The 16,223-nt window shown below is 38.2% G+C and overlaps 1 protein-coding gene across 4 annotated transcripts in view; it reads right to left on the reverse strand.

Annotated features, from left to right (window-relative positions):
• The window catches only part of LOC129255714 (calcium-dependent secretion activator 1-like), a 45,442-nt gene that overhangs the window by 17,825 nt on the left and 11,394 nt on the right, over positions 1-16,223 (reverse strand). For all 4 annotated transcript variants that reach the window (XM_064096781.1, XM_064096782.1, XM_064096780.1 and 1 more), the window contains exons 10-12: positions 15,614-15,640; positions 7,239-7,348; positions 373-529 (exon numbers count right to left, since the gene is read on the reverse strand). In XM_064096781.1, the coding sequence (XP_063952851.1) occupies positions 373-529; positions 7,239-7,348; positions 15,614-15,640 (294 nt within the window). The remainder of the gene's footprint in view (positions 1-372; positions 530-7,238; positions 7,349-15,613; positions 15,641-16,223) is intronic.

Genomic DNA, 16,223 nt, shown 5'->3' on the forward strand with positions numbered 1-16,223 from the left:
ATTTGGAAGGGCCAAACATGGCATATGGGTCATATTTCAAGTAAGCAAAGCAAGGGAGCAAAAATTTGACATTTCAAAAATGAAAATATAAATCAGCGATAGATTTTGACCAAATATTTAAAAAATAGTAAATCATTCCACCTGCTTTTGTTTCTTTTTCTTTTTTCTACTTCTTTTCAAACTCTGTTTTATTTTGGTTGTGACACCTTTCTTATTTATTTTATTTTTATTCTTATTTTTTTCCAAGAGGGTCCTGTATTTTCAATACCATGCCTTTACAGATTACTGTCTTATTTCTCTGATCACCAAACACAAGAACTAGTAACTAAAAGTATTCTAATAAGACTAAAGTTTTAAAGACAAGACACCCACTTTCTGATCTCAAGAAATCGTTGAGGAGCTGGAAGAGAGGAAAGCTGTCCCACGTATCTGGAGGTTGGACATCGAGGGAAGCGTCCATGTCCACACCGAACAATGACCAGAAGATCTCAGCATGTTCTACCAGCAGGTCACTAAACCATGCAAAAGCCTGTATAAGTGTAAAAGACCAAGATTGCTATACCTTGTGCACTACAACACAGAATACTTCTAGTTATACACGATCCTGGTACTTAAAAAAATATCTTTAGATCTTCTAAATAGCCCCCCATAAATCACATCCCTTCATTTTTACAACTCTTAAAATTGAGACTTAAATGACAAAATAGAAAAACATTATTTTCACCCCATAAATGATAGAGAGCTTTCTCAATTTGTTAATGTTGAATTTTAAAAATTTCAAGGTGTCAATATTTTCTGCAAAATTAAGATCAAATGCAAAGAGTATTAAAAATAAAAAGAAGAAATTCAGAACTATCATGTCATGTGAATATCAACAACAGTATTTAATCTCAAAGAAAACATTATAGTAAGTCCCACTTTTATTACAGTTTAATCCATTTAAAATGATTAATAATTACCAGGTACAGAAAATTACTGAATATCCCCTTCTTTGTACATTTTTGTTTTAAACCTTCATAATTTTCAAAAATATATAATCATAACAGAAATATATGCAAATTTGGAAATACTAAGAACTCAGCATCATATAAAATAATACTAAGCTCATGGTTAGCAAACAGCATAGAAATGGGAAAGATTTATTCAAAGAGGGCCAACTTAATATTAAGAGGGCCAAGTCAAGTTAGACAAATGCAGCAAGGAACACAGATTACAAAGGTTTTCTGTTCTGCTGCCAATGGCTATTAATAGCACAACACAGATGATAAGCACTCAAATATAATAATTATAAAAATAAAAAAATAAACAGTTCTTGTATAGCACATATCAAATTATGATATAACATTATTATAAATACATTTGGTAGTGACTGTATCTTTAATTATTGTCAAATTAAAAATATAATGCACATATAATTTCTATATCATTAAAAATAACACAGGCATATGCAAATGATATGGGAATATTTTTAATGTTGGTTGAAAAATATCTTGTAAGGAGGAAATATATATCTTTTCAAACTAAATTTACAAAAAGCAAATTCATACAAAAGCTACCTCATTGCAATAGCAAGATAGAAATGAAGATAAAATCATTCTCAAAAATGCAAATCAAACAACTTTTTTGTGAATTTCATATGATTAAGATGAGATTCACTCGAGCAGAGATCCAGAAAAGCAGGTATGACATGAATACATTTATTTGTTTGTTTATTGAAATAATCAAGAAAAATTCCAAACATTCAGCCTAATCTTTTAAACTAAAAACAGGCATATAGCTTATGAACAAAAGAAATAATACCAGGATGCATTGGAGAAAGTTTTAGGAAGAGAAAATAAATTCTGATCAGAGCCCCAAAAGAGAAAAAAAGTAAGAACATAAGTTGTTTGAATTTCTCCATACTTAAAATCATATGTTAGCATGTATCATTAAAAAAAAAAAAAATCAAAAATTGATTGCATGCCCAGTTTTCAATTCTTTTCCTTCTTTAGCTAAATAGAGTGATCTCAAAGATTGCAATGAATAAAGTAAAAAGACTTGTCATGTTTCGTGTTTTTGGACACAGGAGTGATTTACATTAACAGTACATTAACAGGGGGAGGAGTCGTATAAAAACTATATGAATTCATATCCAATGTCTTCTCATTAGTTTTTAGAATCATAACTTTCTGATATATTTACAAGTAATATTACTGGCATAATTAATTCAAAATATGCCAATACAATAATATTTTTCCATATTTCATTTTAGATATCAACAAAATACATGTGGATATTTTTTCTTAAGTAAAATAACAAATGGTCCATCTTCAATGGGAAATAATACAAAACAAAAGGGCTAACATAGGGGTTTACGAAGTTGCAGACATGGTAACAATCAAAATTAAGAAGCAAAACAAACTGAGAGGAATTGCAGAGTATAAAAGCAGCAAGCAATCTAACGCAAGTATTAAAAAGTTAATTCTTCATGCAATTTTTATTACAAATAAATCAAAACAGAATACAGTCATGTATTCACAGAATATCAAATAGAGTATGATCTTTTACTTAGCATTAAGCATTGAGCTAACTTTATTCTATACTAGCATTAACCCTTCAAATACAGATTAAATAAAAAATGAGCTGATTTTTTTTTATAAACAAATTTCTTTACTTTTCCAGCTTTAAAGTGAAATAAGGAAACAAACAACTAACTCTCCTTAAGTCTTGGGTATTAATTATTACAATCATCTGTAATTCTTCTTCAAATATTGTGCTTGTGAGACAATTTATTGACATAAGATAATTTCAAATTCAAAACAAGACATAACATAGACAGATAACAACTGGAGACAAAGTCAGAACTATGAGATGGACTTGACTTGATGTCTTCCGAGCAGGAATAGACCATATGATATGAATCAGAATGCAAGAACAAAAATAATCATAACAATAAAAAAAACATGCATATGCGACCATGATGCATTCAAGAAACATGCTTGTGTGAAAGAAAAAGAAAAAAAAGAAGAAGATGCTACTAAATTATCAATAGACCAACTAAACAGGATAGACATTGCAGGCTGTATAAGGGTTAGTTCATTCTTTCTAACAAGTTTTTAGATATAAAAATTGTAAAGAAATATAGGAGGAAAAGAAAGAAAGAAAGAAAGAAAGGAGGGAAAAGAAAAAAGAACGAACAAAAGAAAGAAAGATGGGTAAATCAAATTGGTAGATAGAAAGATGGATAGATCAATAGACGATGGATGGATAGATAGAAAGATAGGTGGATCAATGGATGGAAGGATGGATGGACAGATAGATACATGCATGGGTGGAAAGATAGATAGATGGATGGCTGGATGGATAGGTAGATTAATAAAAGTCATGGAGGGAGAAACACAAGGTAAAGAAAATGGAGAGATGGGCAATAGGATATAAATATAAACAAAAGGAGGAAAACAGAAAAAAGGACAGATTAAGAAATATGAAAGCAAGAGAGTGAAAGAGAGAGAGGAGTGGTGTAATGAAATTATGATAAATGGCAGAGGTATTAAAGTAAATAAGGGAGAAATAAAATAGAAAGTAATTGGAGACACAGGAGCTAGAAAGGAAGTGAGAAGAGAAAAGAATGAAAGATCAAAATAAAGAAATTTTGAGAAATAAGAAGAGAAAAAAAAGAAAGACAAAGAGACAGGGAGAGAGAGAGAGAGAAAGAGAGAGAAAGGAAGGGAGGAAAAGAAGAAGCAGGGGCATATTTTTTTGAAGCCGTCATACGAATCTAACTTTGCTGACCAACATGTGTAATTGTATTACACAAGTTTAGATACAAATCCAAGAAAGTTAGAACATGTCAGTTTCAAAACGATGCCTCTAAAAAGAATACTCGACGTGGCAAGGGGTTGGTTAGTAATTTCATCTAGTTTTTTTTAGAATAAATACAGAGCTGGTTATATGGTAGATATAGTTACGCACATCTAACCACTGGAGTAAGTATAAAGAATAGGAAGAAAAAAAATAAACGGAAGGAAGATTGTACCTTTGATTCTTTGGGTTTGTCACGCTGCAAATTTGTCATGAAATGAGTGTGTGGTGAGATTTTTTTTAATGGATGGCAAAATGTGGGAAAAAGTGGAGAAATGAGAGATGCAAATGGCATGTCATAATGCAACACATGGATGAAAAAATGAGGTGGATTATAAATGATGACTTTGATCATAGAGGATATACTCAACCAATAGGAGTAGAGGATGATGGGATATCACAGACCTTTGGAGAAGGAATGGGGGTGAGGGAGGTGGGGGGGGGGGGGTTAGTGCAGGATGGATGAGGGTGAAATAATGGGCCAATACTTCATTGGCTGTATTCACCAACAGGCAATGGGAAATGGATGACTGGATCGTACTAATTGCACTAGAAAAACAAACAATTCACAAAACTCTACACATACAAATATAAAAAATATTGCACAACGTCCAACCGTCTTTGATACATGAAATTGTTATGCTTGTCAATAACATCACTAATTATTTCTTTGATTCCTTTTTTTATTAAAACAGCTATGTCAAGAAAACAATGACTTGATAATACTCAGAAAAAACAATTTTCATATGGCTTTTCCACTTGGGTACGATTACCTCCTAAAGCTGAGAAGTACGGAATCCAAAACCTATATTCTACACAGCAAAATCTGTGGTGTTATCTGTGGTGCTATCTGGTGTACATAGATGACCACACCAGTCAATTTACTTCAGTGTTAGTTCAACACCCATGTTATATACTACAACACCTTTGCTTATTATTCCAACACTCTTTGGTGTTATGTTAAAACTCTATATTGTAATTTAACACCTTAGGATGTAGTCCTCTCTGGAAACCAACTGGTATCAGTTAGTTGGTGTAAACACCCAAAGTTTCACCTTGTAATTAGAAGTAGATCATTGAAATATTTTTAGTGAAAAAATATAATGAAAACAGACTAAGTATATAAAACAAAATCATGAATATCTGAATTCCTAAATCACTCTGAGATTTATGGACAATATAAATCAACCATGTCCATGGCTTAAGTACTTGAATATGTCATGAAAATCACTTCACTTTAGGATTGCCTTTAAATGCAATAGGTCAGTAAAATCAATTTTCGTCTTTATTCCATTGATGATTTTATTTCAGTATTTTAGGTGATGTGTATCATTCTATTACTCAATAAAAAAAAAGTTTCAAGTGTTTCAAAGAACAAGTTGAAATTCAAGATTGTCTTGTCCTATAGTTGATAAAAATGAATCTAAAATCCTCATAAGATCTAAATGGTATAATAGGTGTATTACCAACTCTGTACATATTGAGGTTTTTAAATCCTCATTTTTTTTATATTCAATAAAACCAAATTTCAAAGATATTTTTCTTTCCAATAAATGGCAATGATGAAGAAAGTTTAAGGTTTATCATGAGTACGGTATAATGATTACTTGCCAATTCTGCATCAATTTAGATTTTATAATCATCCTACTGTTTTCCTTTAAACGTTCAATAAAATAGAATTTCTAAGATATTTCTGCTTCCAATAAATTATACGGAACAAGAAGTTTAAGGTTTCATTCTCCTCAAGTGTTATAAATAGTATAGGATTTAATTGACACAGATAGATGTAATGAATGTGTGATAAAAATATTCTTGCAAAGTCGTACAATACGTGATGTCTCTCTCCCCTTCCTTTTATTTCTGAAATATTTGATGAATTATCTTAAGCTAAAACATATAATATACATATATATATAAAGGACAACTGCACATATATAGCACACAAAAAATGTCCATGAACACGCACATATTCACACATGCACAACTTACTAATTTCTTACTTTAAAGACTAAATATAGCACATGAACAGTGATAAATTTATGATCTAGTTTTCTGAAAAAACATTTAATGAGGTGGCATGAAATAATTAAAAACTAGGCCGTATGCTTTTTAATTGATCTACCGTAATAAAAATGAATGGATGTTGCCTGCTCATCAGACAATCTCTAAAATGAAAGAGCATTTTGCAAAATGATAATAAAAGGGGATTTAATATTCATAAAATATATCTAGAAGTAATAGGAATAGTTTATCAACTTCAAATACTCACTTTTGGTGATACAAAAAAATAATAAAAGAAAAAAATAAACCCTGACCCAACATACTAAACAACCTCTAAAAAGCAAATGATGATAATAAAAACAACAAAGAGAACTTTCAGCTATTTAATCTTGAAAATGTATAAAGATATATCCGGAACGGGGTGCGAGGAAGGGTGTGGTGGGTGGGGGGAGGGTGGGGTCTTTCCATGTCAAACATTGCAGTGTAGGCAAATATAAACAAGGGGGTTGTGGAGGGGTGCAACTGTGTATTAAAATGGCGACATCAACGACAGCATCAACAAAAGAAAAACTCATGATGACTTTGTTGCTATGGTAAACATGAAATGAACATGACAAAATACTGTCTATCTATCAGCCTCTGACATTGCGTTGATCAGCCTGCAGGGGGTGGGGTGGGTTAGCACACACAATTTCGTGCAAAATTTAACAAATTCATCTCCGAAATCCCTCCCTTATTATTTCAGCAAAAATGACATATATATTTCTGAGAACATTTTGAAAAGTTGTGTCCAATATTTTCTGACAATTACTAGTTTATTATTCTTAAATTATTGTGACTGTTATCAAAGAACCGTAGAGTAGATTTTCAAATAGGATTTATCAATAAAAAAATAATTGATTTGTACGTTTCTCTCTTCATTTTTGCACCTCATCAACGTTTATATCAAGCACAATATTGATTATTTATATTCAATTGAAATACTTTTGTGGTCAGAGGATCAAAGGTCCATTTATCAGCATGTGTTTTGTATATTTGAAATAAAAAGCACAAATATATCGTCTTCAAATCAAACTATAAAAATCAGTGAATTAATCACTGCCTAATTAATCAATTCATCATCTTAGAAATAGCAAAAAGAGACACCATTATACTTCACATATTTTCCTGTATATTTATTCCATTTTCATGGACAAATTAATGATATCCAGTAATTATAAAAGTGAGATAAACCACGATGTAAATTTCTAGGGAATTATTATTTTCAATACAAATGGGCCGCAGAGAGCTTTAAAAACGTCAGTGTCAATGACTTGTTTGTTATCTAAGAATTTTAAAGCTATTTTTGGTCCCATTGGTGTGTGTGTGTGGAGCTGAGAGAAGAGCGGTGATCATACCTCCGCATGATGTTCTTCATTCTGCTGTAGTACATCAATAGAAAGCTCAGCAAGATGGATGACTTCTTCCAGTCTTCTTTCTGGTGAGAGATCCTCATTGCTCAGTATTTCTGCAGGTTCAAGGTGGAAAAAAAAAAAAAAACAAGGTTTCAATACATTATAATAATAAAAGTTGTAAAATCTATTGTGAGCTTACTTCTTTATCATGGAATCTAGCCCCTAATCACACTCCTCTAACCCAAACCCTACAATTCTAAATACAACAAAATATTAAGGCACATAACCCTATTCTACAAATATAACTACACGAACTGACATTGATTCTCCTCCACATGCTGAAGGAATTTTGATTTTGTGATCATCCTCAAATTGTCATCTTGGTGACAAAAAAGGCAGATGCACAACCATAAATTTTTTAAAAGATGCTTTAGATCAGCCTCAGGTTGAAATTAAATTTGAGACATTTCACAAAACCACACAAACAACTAATGATACTTAGAATTATAAACAACATATTACTAAAAGCTTGATGAAAGAAAATGCTCTCAATATATGACATATTTTCTTTAATTCATAACATAACTTTAATCTAATATTTCAAAAAAACTATTTCTTTAATTCCTTGCAGGTTATTGTACATCAATCTATATCAAATTATGAAAATACTTACCATGATTTTCTTATTTACGAGATAACTGGATATACTCATTTGATTTGCTAGTTCATTACGATTAACTTGCACGCCGAATAAAAGTACACAATTTTTCCTGCGCGCGCGCAGCATCTCCCTACGCACGCACTATCCCAAGATCATCACGCAAAAAGGCGTCCATTTCCTCTCATGAGCCTGAACGCAAGACATGTTGCCACGCAAGGCGAGGGGTCGGTGGGAGGGTTCAAATGAGTATATCCAGTTATCTCGTAAATAAGAAAATCATGGTAAGTATTTTCATAATTTACATCAATAACTGGGATATACTCATTTGATTTGCTAGACCAACACGGATTCAACGTGAAGGGAGGCATGTCTAGACTAAGAAAGTGCGTACAAAAATAGGGAGATGAAGACACGAAAGGCCGCTGCCTTAAGGACAGAGGAGGTAAATAAGGCCTCATGTGAAGAAAGGTCCTTAAGAACAAGGAATTAGAAGAGCGCCAAAAAGGCGGTCCTCAAGATGTCGTATACGACGATTCCATAGAAAGAGCCCAAGAAGAATGATACTATAATATCATGGGCCCTCGGCCTAGTGTCAGAAGGAGAACATCATCACCAACTGACTTGATCGTTTCAACAATCCAGCGTGAAAAGATGTCTCGAGAAGCTGCCGCAAACGGCTCGCGCGACAAAACAACCAACTGCACAGAGTTGGGAATTGTCTGAAGAATGGCAAACAAAGACGAGGGTTAGAAGTAACACCTAATCTAAGACAATCCCGGCAACGGTACGGGAGCAATGCATAAGTATGCAAAGCTTTATACTGTAAATGGTTATATATAAACAGATACAGGAGGGATCTCGACTGATAGACAGACAAAAGATACCCTGAAAACCGACCCAAGAGGGAGTTAGTCAAGCGTCAAGAACGACCGACAGGTGCCATGACGGACTAAGCCATACAAGCTCAACGTTTGAGAAAAACTTAAGAGGTTGTAAGATTCGGATTGAAGGTAGAAATCATCCGTAACCGGAGGGATGATAATTGCCGATGATCAAAAAACGATCCGATTTTGTTGAAAATTTCGACAAGAATCGTGATCGGAAGACTGAAACTTGTACGGTTCAGTAAGTGATCCATCAATCAATCTGAGAAGGCGACAGCGGGGCTAATAAAAGCCACGGTCAAGTCACCGGCTTAATAATTTAAGCCAAGCCGCAACCATGCAAACGTAAGGAATGCGAGATATCTCAGAAGCCCCCGCGTGGGAGAAGGCGCCCAGAATTCGATATCTGTCTCAAATGCGTGAGGGCAGAACATCTGCAGAATTCTGATAGAGAGCTGTGGCAGGACGTTTCCAGCGGTCCGAAAAGGACATGGAACGACAGAGAGTAAGGTTGAAGTAAACCACTCGTAAGGCAGTCAATGTGTCGAGAAAAGCGACTGAGTGCCATTCTGTTAATAAGAAAATGCCACGGACCTGCTGTCTATGTAGAATAGAACAGTCTGGTCAAGCAGCTCAAACGGGCGTGTCGGAGAAAAACGCGGCACGCATCACGACATAATAAGTGTGATAGACAGCGGATCCCTTTTGTCCCGTACTAATAAAACACCCGCCCGAAGGTGCACTGCCCGCGGCGGGAGAGGTGGGCGGTGGTTTGGCTGAAGCCACCATCGCCGAGAGGGTCCGTAAGACTAGGTTACGATGGATGTCCGCTGAGCGGAGTAATCCCTAGTCGCAGCAAGCGTACGCCAGAGATGAGCTGGCGAACAATGTCTCTGTCATGATCTTACGTGTAAACGATGATCAAGAGATGTCGGTCAAGATGTTCTGAACCAACAGACAACGCCAGACATGATACCTCAACAGTTACGTTCCCGACGGAATCGAGTGAGGTAACAACGGCCCTGTCCTATCAAGGTTAGGGACGGAAACTGGCTAAGAGTGTCTAAGTCCTCGCTTGACGAAACAAGCGGAGGAGAAAGGCGACTTGAGGAAAATAATCACCAATATTTCCCTCAGTCTGCGATGAGAACCAGTTGTTTACGAAAACAGCCACAAGGCCTGGTTTCTCTGGTGATCGCAAGGGCAAGCACCGCCGGCGCCGGTTGCAACAGCATGGAACAGTCCGATATCGGTAAGATAAGGAGTTCCGAGAAACTGCGGGGGGCGGCAAAAATGACGCCCTAAGCAGCGGGGGATGAGAATCTATGCTTCTAAAAAGAAGAACTCCAGTGAAGTAAATCACTTTCATGGAGGGACTCATCCACAGTCTGCCCGAGAGAAAGCGGGTCGTGGTGATCGTGGTTAGACAGGCATAAGTATGCATACACACACGTATACATTTTATACATAAATGTATATCCACCACGATTACATCATCCTCGGTCACATACATAGCATGGAAGGAGGATGAAAGCAGCCTGCGAGGCGACTCAAGTGTGCCGATTGAAAAAGCTTCTAAAAAGAAGACAACTCGACACACGGGCACGGTAAATGCATCGACCGTAGCCCACTCCACACGAGGAAGCGGCGGAGACGCCCGCAAGCTTGACCCACATAGAGGGCAGTCTATCGGATAGACTGTTTGAGCTCGACCGATGGCCTGGTGGCGGACAGTTTGGTGTGAACTTGCGGGCCCGGCACGGTGGGTGCGTCCAGGAAGTAGGCATAGAAATGCCGACAGAAAAAAACCTGGGGCTTGAAACAAGCCTGAACGCACGCACACAGCCGACAATCTAAAGAGATATATGGCTGTTTCTTTCCACCGAGATGATGCTTACCCGACCAAGAAAGACTCGGGGAACAAGTTGTGAATGTCAACAGGAGGGGTATCTGGCATATAAATAGCCGATTCCCTCCGGGCGTTCGGTGCGGGTGCTGCCGGCGGGGTCCGGGGGGACGACCGATGATGGCAGCTCGGGCAGGGCTCGCACGAGCCGCCCAAATACGAGACAAATAGGTTACAAAATAACCATAATGCACCGGATGGTGAAGGCATAGCGATTATTAAGTATAGGAGAACTATTAATCGCCGTGACATTCAGATCCGATATTTATGCTCATAAGCTCGGCAGAGCTACGAGATAGTGAGACATACCACTGAGCGGTGATGGTGCTAATATCGGAGTCGCCCTCACTACAGCGGCGATCGCTGGAGGACGGGTGTCTGTACTAGCCCTGACTCTAACCTTACAAGGAAGAGAAGGAGTTAAAAGTAAAGACAGGGCACCCTTACTTTCGTATAGAAAGTGAGGTTCAGGCCAAAAGCTGACGGTCCCGTCGCCTGGGCGGACGGTCCGCGGGCGTGATAGGTTGCCCTCTCAAAAACAGCCAAACATTCTCACGAGAGAAGGAAGGCATGCGGTATGTTAGAAAATCTTACCTCCAATCTACAGGCCCGCCTAGGGGGTAGAATGGAGAGAGTTACCGCTGAAAGAGCCGTTGCCGAAAGCGATGCCCGGTCAAACTGTGAGGCTTGACGTAGAGGGCGAATTCGGGAGTACCTGCATATTAATGGGGATACCCATGCAGGTGAACTCGCCGACGGCTCCCCGGAGTGCGGGCCGGCGGGAGAAACTCAATCCGCTCAATGCCCGTCACCGGCAATAAGACCGACAGAAAACAGCCAAGCGGCTGCAGCGACCAACCAGCGACATACGAGGGCTTGCCGACTTGCTGGGTGAGACCCATACGTCAGCAGCACCTGTGCATATCATGAAAACACCCGTGCGGGTGAAAAGGGCCGGCAATTTCAAAGAAAAGGGCCGGTGGCTGGGGCGAGGCTTTGATAAGCCCAGCCGTCGCGTAGCGGCGGTCTGTAATGACGGAGAACACGAGGGTAAGAACCCGTAATGCTCGGGACGTGTTGATGCAACCTGTAAGGATGCAACGTCCAGCCGTCGGTCATCGAGAGCTTGCCGACATGTTGGCTTGAAAGCCGTATGTTGGAAGCACCTGCATGGAAACGGGGTCACCGTGTAGGTGAACAGCGTTTCAATAAAAGCCCGGCGTGAGAGGGCAGGTGACTGCTTGAACCGCACGGTGCTTAGCACGGCGGCTAAAGCTGACATGAAGCGGGAGTCTGGTGACATAATGGGGGCGATGCCCGTATGTCGATAACACCTGTGTATTAGCGGGAATTTCCCTTGCAGGTGCGTGAGCCGCCGAATCATGAAATTGCCGGTGACTCTCCGAGGTATGAGATGGCGAATGTCTGCTTGGCCTGCCCGGTGCTTGACACGGCGGCTGAAGCTGACATGAAGCGTGGGGGAATTTACCCGCACTGCTCGTGGGCGTGTGAAGCAACATGAGAGTTGCGACGCGTGACCCACAATTATCGGGAGTCTGGTGACATAATGGGGGGCGTTGCCCGTATGTCGATAACACCCGTGTATTAGCGGGAATTTCCCTTGCAGGTGCGTGCGCCGGCGAATCATGAAATTGCCGGTGACTCTCCGAGGTGTGAGATGGCGAATGTCTGCTTGACCTGTCTGGTGTTTGACACGGCGGTTTTAGCTGACAGAGAGCATGAGGATAAAAACCCGTGATGCTCGAGGGCGTTCTGTTGTAACATGAAGTTACGACGCCTGACCATCGGCACAAGAATTAGAAAGAAAGGGTCTGCCCGCGAAGCGGGGTTAGCAACCTAGAATTTCTTCTTCTTCCTCTTCTATGCGGCCCCCGCCGGGGGGCAGAATAGGGCACAAGAGACAGGGGGGACGTGATATCTCGCATGAGAAAAATCACCCAAATCTGATCAAGCCGTTTAGGTACATGAACGCTAATTCCACGGTTCCACCTTTAAGGGCACGTGGACGCGATTCCACAGTTCCACCCTGATCAGATAATCGTGAGATTGACGGAGTCGAGCTCACATGTCTCTAGCGACTAGGGGCTGGTAGCCCTTTGCTAATGCTCCCTGAAGGAGACTGACAAAGCATCGAGCCTAGTATGTGCCGGGAAAAGAGTCCCATGCTCTTAACCCGGACTTGTTGGACCCGATAGCCGGTGGGTAAAGCAGCCCTGGAGGAGTGAAGTTTTCTATACTAGTACCACACTCCCCAAAATAGGTTCAGGTCCCGTCGAGGGAGCCTTGGCTATCACCTTTCAGGCACGTGGCCGCTACGCCACGGTTCCACCCTAAAACGCTCGGGTACGTGGGCGCGGTTCCACGGTTCCACCCTCTTGGGCACGTGGACGCAACTCCACGGTTCCACCCTCCTTTTTCCAAGGCATGTGGACGCAACTCCACGGTTCCACCCTTTATAGAGCCCATCGCAAAGGGTCTCACTCTCTTGCCCTCATACTCACCGCCGCTGATCACAGGAACAATAATACCATGTCTGGTTCTCTCCCAGCGGCAGGTTTGGAGTCATCAGGAGATGAGTCAAAAGAGCTCATCTACCTGGTAAGTTCTTAGCTGAAAGAACAAAAGGAGGGTCGAAAACAGAGAGGGGGCGGAGGGGTGGGTGGACAAGAAAGGTGACAAAGCAAGATCCTTAACAGAAATATTAATAATAAAATTAATAACTTCGGAAGAACAGGATCGACTTCTTAAACATGAGATCAAACAAAGTTAAGAAAGTTAAATCAATTACACGTAAACATGACGTTAATTAATTAAAAACAGAAACGTCTAAGTCCAAGGACGAAGAGCAGGATCAACACAAGTTTTTTTTTTGTTTTTTTTTTTTGACAAGGGTCAAAAGAAATAAGTAAAGGAGCTGATCTGAAAGGAAGAAGTAAAAACTTACTTCCCTTAAACTGGAAAGCCGAAAACTCATTAGCGAAAACTTTTTTAAAGGACGCTAATAGAAAACAGGGGGGCTTCCCAAAAAAATTTAAGATAATTTTTTTTTTTTTTTTTTTTCTAAGACAAGTCTAAAAAAAAAAAATTTTCAATACAAAAATAATTATTAAAATTAATTAATAATTAAACAATTAACCGATTGGTTAATTAACAATTAATTAATTCATTAATTAATCAATCAATCAATTAATCAAACAACAACAAAAGATTGATTGAGACAATCAACCAACTCACAAAGGAACAAGTTGAAAACAAGTTTGAGAACAAACAAGGACGACGCTCCTATCTGTCCCATAGCCTAAGCTGTGGGGAGGAAATAAAATCAATTCAATTCAAGACGAGGCAAAGGTGCAAGTCAAGAATAATAAAGAATCAAAAAGATTTGGCGTCGTATCAATGCCTGCGGCACGCAGGAATAGTGCGCGGAGCTACGGGTAAGGGAAGCGGAAGCAACCCGTCTGTGAGAAAACGAAACTGACGTTCGGAACTCACAAGTTTATTTAAAGAAAAACGTGAATAATAACACGAATGCTCCATGCACTATGATATAAATGAAATCAATCTAAAGCCGAAAGGCAAAGGATTGAAATAGGCTGTAAATACATAGATAAATATGTAAACAACGGACACTTTTTATAGAAAAGTGGGAGTGTACTTAGCTAACGTCTGATCACGGCGGCAGGCGAAAGTAAAAGAGGAAATGGACGCCTTTTTGCGTGATGATCTTGGGATAGTGCGTGCGTAGGGAGATGCTGCGTGCGCGCAGGAAAAATTGTGTACTTTTATTCGGCGTGCAAGTTAATCGTAATGAACTAGCAAATCAAATGAGTATATCCCAGTTTATTGATGTAAATAATCAAGAAAAGTATTTAAGGAAATTTAAATTAGTAACAAAATAGAAGAGGACAATGAAGGAACACTGAGGGATCTTATTCACATAATTCAAATTATAACATGCACATTTTTTATATTCATTATCTCACGTTAAAATTAGTTTTGTAAGAAACAAAACAAAATACAATAACAAAGCTGGCACAAACATAAATTGCACAATTTCTGTTGCTTTTTCGAAAAAGGACATACCCACAAAATGTTAGTTTGTTGGCGTGGATTTGACAAATAATTTACAGTTTGGGAAATATTTATTAGACCCCTTTCCTACAAAACTCGGAGCTCCCATATAGCATGGTCTAATAATTACTGCCCAAACTGTACATATCTTTAATAGCGGAACGTTTTAAACTTTGAAGATATCTACATCCAAATATAAGCATATCCATCTGTGTTATAATCTAAGAAATGCTTCGTAATAATTAGGCATCTGTAATTTCCAAATTTGTTCATGATGTTGAGCTGTTTTGGATGCAATTCTTGGCAGTAAAATTAAAGTTTTCAAAGTCAAAGCAAGAGAAACATGAACAATATGAGCATTGCTCTAAAATGCTTGCATGCTTACATCATATTCCTAAGCACCCATAGATATTAAGATTTAGAAGAGGGATGTATTAAAAGGTTAACAAATTAGCACATATAGTTTAAACGTATACATGTTTTCAATTTTAGTAAGCCATGCAGTATAAATGCAAAATACCTTATTCACACTAAATATGCCATTAATACATTCGATCAAAACAAAAGAAAATACAGTGAGAGATTATTCCACGGGGGTGAATTAAAATACTCAAGAAAAGGGATTATTATCTATGGGAGAAAAAACCCATTAAGATTCATCAGCTGGGTTATACCTTTGTAGTAGATATTAATATCTAATGCACACAAATATTTAGTTGGGTGAATAAAGTTAGATTTGGAATGGACATTGAACAATAAACACCACACTGGACAGAGGACTTTTCAAGGACACACAAGAACAAATGACCACTATCCTGGACTGGACAATGTTCACCTTTGACCGGTCTCTCCTGACCATCAGCTGGATGATGATGATGGTGATGATGACAGAATAGAAAAGTTCAAGATGAAAGAGAGAATATAATGTCTGAACCACTGGATGTCAGTTATCTAGTAATTTTTTAAACCGTATTATCCACCTGTAATATCAGGCAGGCGAGTTTTTCATCTTTTTCTACCCTCCCCTAATATCATGAAGTCTATATTTTCTACTTTTTGATTTATTATTTCCACTGTATAAATAATTAACTTCTTTCAAAATAGTGACATTCAATGTCTGAACCACTGGATGCCAGTTATCTAGTAATTTTTTAAACCGTATTATCCAACTTTAAAATCAGGTAGCTGGTTTTTTCATCTTTTATACCCTCCCCCTAATATCATGAAGTCTATATTACCTTCTTTATGATTTATTATTTCTACTGTATAAATAATTAACCTCTTTCAAAATAGTGACATATGAAAATTGTTTTTAAAATATTACAATCAAACCTGTCTATAAAGACCAATTAAAGGGAAACAAGAGAAGTGGTCTTTATTGAGAGGTTCCTTATTGAACCATGTTTCATTGTGGAAAACTATTCATGGGAAACCTAACAGGCGTT

This window comes from Lytechinus pictus, chromosome 3 (genome assembly GCF_037042905.1).
Source record: "Lytechinus pictus isolate F3 Inbred chromosome 3, Lp3.0, whole genome shotgun sequence".
Taxonomy (NCBI): domain Eukaryota; kingdom Metazoa; phylum Echinodermata; class Echinoidea; order Temnopleuroida; family Toxopneustidae; genus Lytechinus; species Lytechinus pictus.